At 62.0% G+C, this 7,199-nt stretch overlaps 2 protein-coding genes across 2 annotated transcripts; both read right to left on the bottom strand.

Moving 5' to 3' along the window:
• Positions 1-186: 186 nt before the first annotated feature.
• On the bottom strand, positions 187-1,377 carry LOC136004105 (uncharacterized). The gene is made up of 2 exons (XM_065660272.1): positions 779-1,377; positions 187-461 (listed from the first exon to the last, which is right to left on the bottom strand). Exons 1-2 carry the CDS (start codon positions 1,211-1,213, stop codon positions 270-272), a joined length of 627 nt encoding a protein of 208 aa, XP_065516344.1. The 5' UTR covers positions 1,214-1,377; the 3' UTR covers positions 187-269.
• A 2,809-nt stretch (positions 1,378-4,186) lies between these two features.
• On the bottom strand, positions 4,187-7,166 carry C24H1orf43 (chromosome 24 C1orf43 homolog). Its single transcript, XM_065660290.1, has 7 exons — positions 7,039-7,166; positions 6,701-6,802; positions 6,486-6,594; positions 6,209-6,262; positions 5,750-5,916; positions 5,607-5,665; positions 4,187-5,309 (listed from the first exon to the last, which is right to left on the bottom strand). The coding sequence occupies exons 1-7, from the start codon at positions 7,105-7,107 to the stop codon at positions 5,111-5,113; spliced, it is 759 nt and encodes a 252-aa protein (XP_065516362.1). The 5' UTR covers positions 7,108-7,166; the 3' UTR covers positions 4,187-5,110.
• Between the last annotated feature and the right edge of the window lie 33 nt (positions 7,167-7,199).

Raw genomic sequence — 7,199 nt, forward strand, 5'->3', positions numbered from 1 at the left:
TTCCACCGGAGCAGGGTGCTCCAAGCCCCTGTGTCCAACCTGGCCTTGAGCACTGCCAGGGATGGGGCAGCCACAGCTTCTCTGGGCACCCTGGGCCAGCGCCTCAGCACCCTCACAGGGAAGAGCTTCTGCCTAAGAGCTCAGCTCAGTCTCCCCTCGGGCAGGTTCAAGCCATTCCCCTTGTTCTGTCCCTGCATCCCTTGCCCAAAGCCCCCCTCCAGGTTTCCTGCAGCCCCTTTAGGCACTGGGGCTGCTCTGGGGGCGCCCCTTCAGGAGCCTTCTCTTCTGCCATGTGTTGTCCCCTGGCAGTGCCCTTCCCCCGTGCCCATACGTACATCTGCTGCCTTCTTCTCCGCCAGCTCCAGCTTCTCCTGAGCATCCTTCAGAGCCTCCGAGTACTTGTCCAGCTCATCCTCCGTCCCCTTCAGCTTCTTCTGCATGGAGGCCAGCTCATCCTCCAGCTGGAATGGCAGCAACAGTCACCATACATGGATCCCCGCACGGGGAGAGCCATGTCTGCCCCATCCCAGGCTGAGCTCTGCCCCATGGCATCCCTCCTGCCCCATCCCAGCTCTGACGCACGGCATCCTTCCTTCTCCACCCCAGGGCCGGTGTCCTCCCCCGGCTTGTGTCCCACAGTGTCCATCCCTCAGTGTCCCACACACCACCAAGAAGCCACCAGGATGCCCTTTTGCCACAGCCTATGCCAGGTCTGGGCTCAGTGTGGTGCAGCACAAGGAGAAGCCACCTCCAAACCAGCTCCTACCACCCGCCCTACCTGCTTACTCCTCTCCTCTGCCTGCTTCTGCTCCGCCTCTGCCTGCTCTGCCCGGTCCAGTGCGTTCTCCTTATCCAGCTTCAGCATCTGCATCTTCTTCTTGATGGCCTCCATTGTCGGTGGGGCAGCGGGACAGGCAGGACAGGATGGGCAGGACAGGCAGGATGGGTGGCGGGACTGCCCCAGCCCTGCTGCCCTGGGCTCTTTATCAGCTCTGCTCTGCCCGCCGCCACGGGCACTTTGCCTTTCTTGGCCAGAGCTGCCTCTCCACCTCCCCAAAAAGCCAGTGCTTGGGACCCGTTGTGTGCCCTGGGGGGGTCCGGGCCCCACAGCCTTATTTGGGCTCCTGTGGACAGCTGGGGTGGTTATAAAAAGCAGCGAGCAGGGGGGCTCCTGCATTGTCCTGGCTGCCCCCTTCCATGCAATGAGACACATGGGCTGGCATCACCCACCTCGAGGCACTGATCTGGGTCCCTGTGGCTCCCCCCCAGCTCTGCACACCACGAGGCTGTCCCTGTAGTCCCCGGGTGACATTTACTCACACCCAGGGCCGGTGCAGACCACACGGGCTCAGCCTGGTGCTCTGCTAAGCACAGAGTTTAGCTGCAGCCCCCGGAGCATCTGGGTGCACCCGGTCCCACACCTCAGGAGCAGCATCCAAAGAGCTTGGAGCCTGGCTCCGGCTGTGCTAGTGCTTGGCCATGAGGCATAAGATGCTTTTGGCAGCCAAAGGAGTGAATTCCCCAGGCCCAAGGAGGAATTCCTAGGGAGGCCGGCAGCACTTCCCACGCAGCCGCAGGGATTAGCACCAGCCCCGAGTATCCAATAGCCCCACAAGCCAAGCCCCTGGGGTCAGTACCCAGGGGCCCAGGAGACGAAGCCTGACCCTGCTGGCAGCTCCGTGATCCTCAGGCAGGGAGCCAAGCACCCATGAATGGTCCCATTGCATCTCCATGCCCCTGGGAGCCAGAAATAGCCCCACGCTGGGGCAGCGGAGCCAGCAATGGGCGCCGCGCCACGCGCCTTTGTACTGGAATCATCCCAGTGGCGTGAGCACTGACCCTGCCGCCATCCCAAACCTCCACAACTCCCTGTGCCAGGCCCCACAGAGCGTGGGCAGACGGGTGTCATTGCAGCGATGGAACAGGTACGGGAAGGGGCATGTGGGGACACTCTATGGGGGGGACACCCATGTGAAGGGTGCAGGCAGCAACTGGACGGGTCAGCGCCGCGTGTCCCTGGCGCTGTAAGAATATGTTTGATATTTAGTTGGTTTTCCAATAAAACAACCTAATATCAAACATATCAGACAGAGGCAGGTGGACAGGACCCAGGGCTCAGCTCCCTGCAAGAGAAGGAGAGAAGTGGAGGCTGAAAGCTGCGGGTGTCTCAGTGCCTGAAGCCCTCCTAGGTGCCTGCGCCAGCACTGGGATGCTCTGGGAAGCAGTGCTGGAGCAGGAGGTGCCCTGCAGCAGGGACAAAGCCAGAGCAGAGCAGAGTATACACCATGGCCTGGTTCAGCATAGCACGGCATGGGTCATGCTGCCCCTCTGTCCCTACGCGCCAAGTGGACCCCACATCCACCACCACCTTACCTGGGCTCGGGGGCTCCTCGATGCTGCAGCTCAGGGGTCACCGGCCGCTGTTTATAACTGCACTCAGCCATCCCGGCCCCACACACGTGGCCCCATTCCCATTAGTTACGACCCATCGACATCCCCCCACAGACCCCACGCCCTTCACCGCACGGGGCCGGTCGATGCAGGTCGATGAAGGCCCAGCGCTGCCTGCTCCTGCCCCCGGTCACACGCCGGCGTCATTAGCGGAGCCATCGATAGTGGGGAGCCGGCCCTGTCCCAGTAGGCTCTGCCCAAGGACGAGCCCCAGCCAGTGCTGCAGCTCGTGTCCCACGTCCCCTCCTTCTGTGTCTGTGTCCCCTTGCCCTGGGGGAGCTGCTGGTACCCCCCATCCACAGGAGGAGATTCCTGGCACCCTTCCCCATCCCTCGTGCAGATGTGGCCCCCCTGTGCTGGGCATCACTGGGGGACAAAGGCAGGACCCCCAGCCTGCTCCGGGCTGGCTGCTGGGTCCTGGCTGGTAGCATCCAGACATGAGAGTGTCTCGGAGGGCTGGGGGCACGTGTCCTCATGCGGTGCCAGTGCTGTGCCACAGTGGGAAACACTGACCTTGGGATGCCATTCCAGGCTCTGCGGGGGGCCTAAGCCTTGGGCTGCCCATGGGGCAGGACATGGGGCAGCCAGAGCCCAAACCTTGTCCTGGACCAGGGGGGCTACATGTGGAAGGTGGCACAGGGGACAGTGGGGACACAGCAGCAGTGCCAGGAGCCAGGGGCGCGTGTGCATCCAGAGCTGATGTGATGCAATCCGACAGCAGAGCTAATGAAGGGCTGTGGGCAGGGGGTGCCGGCCGTGCAGCCCCCAGCCCTGTCAATAAGCAGAGCCAGGGCAGACACTGATGGGCCCTGGGGCTGGGAGACACCAAGGTCAGGCAGAGGCAGCGAGGAGGGGAGGAAAGGGATGGGCCTTCTCAGCTGGGGCGCAGATGGGGCTCAGGGGTGCCCGGACATCGCAGCCAGCGCAGTGCGTTGTCCCGGGAGCCCCACGGGACAGCAGTGTGAGGCCGAGGCGGGCACCGCACATGCTGGGAGCAGGATGCAGGCAGGAGCGCACTGGCCGTGCTGCCACCTCCTGGTACGGGCACGGCCGGGACCGAGCGTGCGGGATCCAGCATGTCCCAGCCACAGCGATCTGCTGCTGGCCTGCTCCTTCCCCTGCATCTGCACAGCGCAACGCCCAAGGTGCAGCAGGCGCAGCCCACACCGTGCTCCATGCTCAGCTGACAAGTGGTGAATGCTCCAACCCCGGCAGTGCTCAAGGCCAGGCTGGACAGAACCTGGGGTGGCATGCTCTAGTGAGCATCCCTGCCCATGCCAGGGGGTTGGAACTGGATGATCTTAAGGACTTCTCCAACTCAAACCATTCCATGGTTCTATGAAGCCGTCCTGTTCCCTCAGCCTGCCTACAGGGCCAAGGCCCCCCATCGCCTTGGGGGGGCTCCCTTTGGCAGAAGCCTCTCCAGAAGCCTGAAGCAGGCACCCCCCTTCCCCAGAGCCAGCAACCAAAGCTACACATCTGGGGGTTGTGGGGCTCAACCCACACAAGGGTGAGGCTGCACACCACTGTCCCCAGGAACCCAGGACAGCCCCTGCCCCATCCCACCTCCTGCAAGGGGGGCTGCCTGCTTGCCACTGCTCCAGGGACATGACAACCACCCTCTGCACTTCTAACAGCATCCCCATTACTGTGGCAGCAGCATGGGGATGGATACGGCTCTGGATGTGGCAGAGAATGGCTTCCTGCAGTCAAAGGCTGATGCTCCACACCCTGCTCAGGGTTAACTGTCATTTTATTAAACAGCCATTAAAAAGAGTGCAGAGGCCCAGCAAGGGGCAGGGTACCCCCGTGCTGTGATGACTGGACTGGGGAGCAGTGGGTGCTGCTGGCGGCCTGGCAGGACGCAGACATCGAGGTGGGGGCCGCGAGCTTTCACCCCCCGGGGCTCGGCAACCGCTGGCACACGAGGCGCTGGTGAGAATGGGAGGCAACCCCCCTTGGCAGGACAGGCAGGACGTTGGAAGCTGGTATTTGTCTGCTCAACACGTCCCCAAATGCCCAGTTGCAGGAGAAAAAGAGTAGAAAACACAGTCACAGGGGCTGAGAACTGGCCACCAAGCTATTTACACTCTGTCCAGGGACCCTGGTGCACAGCGCGGGCACACCCGGCTGAGAGCAGTGATGGGGCCACAGGGAAAAGAACATTCACCCTTTGAAAAGAGCAGAGGAGCAGCTCCAGAGCCTGAGACCCACAGCCAGGACGGACAGACAGCAGCAGCCCCCTCCAGCCATCAAGGGGAGGAGGAGAGGCAGAGCAGAGCGCTGGCTGGGCCTGATGTCTCTTAGAAACAAGCTAAAGCTAATCAGTTTATTCACAGGGCCAGGGCTCCAAGCCGTTGCTGGACACAAAGCCTCAAGCCCATGTCCCACACCTGCAGAGGAGGCTGCACGGGCCAATCCCCTCCAGGATCAGGGGCTACTTTGACACCGGCTCCAGGTGAGGGCCGAGCTGCACCAGAGCCTCCACTGAGTGACCGCCTCCAACACGGTGCAAGAGGGAGACCCGAGAGTGCAGCCTCTTCCTGCCCATGCTGCCTGCACAGCAAACTGCAGCCAAAACCTGCTCAGGACCTGCCTGCACCTCACAAGAGGCCCTGCTTGTGGCAGGGCCCCGGAGCGCGACCAGCTCTGCCTTGGCTCACAGGGTGCTCTCCAGTGTGTTGTAGTTGTCCTTGAAGCTCTTCAGCTCCAGGAAGTGTTTGGCACGTTTGCTCTTCTGGTTGGAAGGCAGGTAGGTGACCTGGATGGTGGCAGGGCTGGAGACTTCAGGAGAGAGGGTAAGGTCCTTCGCTGCTGACTGGTGCTGCCGCTGGCTGCTGCCTGCCCGGGCCTTGGTCCTACAGGGAGAGTAGAGGCTCAAACCACAAGCAGGACCATGGACTGGGACTAGCAGCAAATCCAAAACTACACCATCATATGGACTGCAAGGAATAAGTATACTTGGAAGACAGAGGCTGGGTGCTGCCTCAGGAGTGTCTCTGCTCACACCTCAGCAGTGGGCTGCTGGGGCCCATGAAGCCACCACCCAGCTACTCCCCTGGGCCAGGGACACTCAGAAAATAGTTAGGGTTGGAAGAGACCTTAAGATCATTCAGTTCCAAGTCCCTGCCACAGGCAGGGACACCAACACTTACATGTTTGCCAGCTCATTCAGAGCATCCTGGTACTTGAGATATTCTGGTTTCCCAAAGACCTGGACACAAGCAGAAAGGACCGTGTCAGAAGCAGTGGCGGCTGCAGCGGAGCCCAGCCCGGGTGTTACAGCACCAGCACTTACCCCAGTGCCGTAGCGGGCGCTCTCGTACCCATCCAGCAAGGTGTCAATCAAGGCTTTGCGGATGCCTTTGAAGGAGGTGCTGGAGTTCCGCAGTTCCAGCAGGTAGGCACAGAAGTTCTTCCCTATTAAGGACTTAGGGTACCGGCCCTCTGCGTGAAATGGGATCTCTGGGGAAGGAAAAGGCACCCCACAAGCAGCTGAAGTGCAGGTACAAACTCTTCTGGTCACCCGCAGACATCGGGCCTTGGAGCTGATTAAACCTCCCACCACATCTGCGGCCTCCTTACACCCCAGAAGCAGAGCCACCCTCAGAGCACCAGCCCCAGACAGGATATGCGAATGCTATTCCCAAACAAGGGCCTTCAGCACGATCACAAGGCTGCTGGCCCCCTACTTCCTCCACACATGGTCTCTCTCCACCTTTCCTTCCCCTCTCCCTCCTGCCCTGAGCTCACTTACCAGATGTTCTGATGGCATCCAACGCCTTCATCCTGTACAGGTAGTTATAGCAGCCTGGCAAAGAGAAAACCCAACCTGAGAGCTCTGCAGAACTTGGGAGGGAGGCGGGGAAAGCAGAGAGGAGCAGAGTGCAGAGACACCACCTCGCGTTGCCTCACCAGCTTTGCCCTGGGACAGCCAACAAGAGGCCAGAAACGCAACCTGGCCCCAGGGCAATGAGTTGCTGTAGGAGCACAGTGTCTCTGGTGGTATCTGACTGAAGCACAGCCACAGGTACCTTGTGTCTCCAGCTGCAGGAGCCTGCCATCATCCTCAGCCAGGAGCCGAGGCTCATACTTGATGTCCTGCACCCGCGACAGCCGGATGTCGATTTCTTCCTTTAAATCCTGCCCAGTGAAGGGGGAGAAAAGCCCAACCACCCCGTCACAGAGCAGCCACTTCGTGTGTGGGAGCCCCAAGGGTGGGGGCAGGCAGGGGAGGGAGCGCACCCACCTTGGGTGCGTGTTGCCCCACCGGCACGTGGGGGCCGCGCCGGGACTTCATGGCGAAGCGCATGATCTGGCGCTTCACGAAGATAAAGAGCAGCACAAAGACCTGGAGCAGCGGGGCGGGGGGGGTCAGCCTGCACCTCAGACCCACCGGCACCCCCGCACCGACAACCACAAGGCACCGCCGCCCCCCCGAGCCCCAGGGATCCTGGCTCAGACCCACAGACGCCCCCGCAGAGGCTCCACCTCACGTCCTCTTCCCGCCCCACGGAGCCGTCCCCGCGGACACCCGGCCGCAAGGACCCGCACGGCCGGGGTCCCCCGGGGCCGGTGCGCGCTCACCAGGCTGCCGTAGGCCATCACCAGCACCACGTTCACCCCGGAGAGCCAGTTGCTACCGGCCGCCGCCATCCCCGGCCTGGCGCGGCCTGAGGCCGCAAAACATGGCGACCGCCGAAGCCGCCTTGCGCGCTTACCACGTGACGAGGGAGAGGCGCCCCTCT

The sequence above is a fragment of the Lathamus discolor genome, chromosome 24 (assembly GCF_037157495.1).
Source record: "Lathamus discolor isolate bLatDis1 chromosome 24, bLatDis1.hap1, whole genome shotgun sequence".
Taxonomy (NCBI): domain Eukaryota; kingdom Metazoa; phylum Chordata; class Aves; order Psittaciformes; family Psittacidae; genus Lathamus; species Lathamus discolor.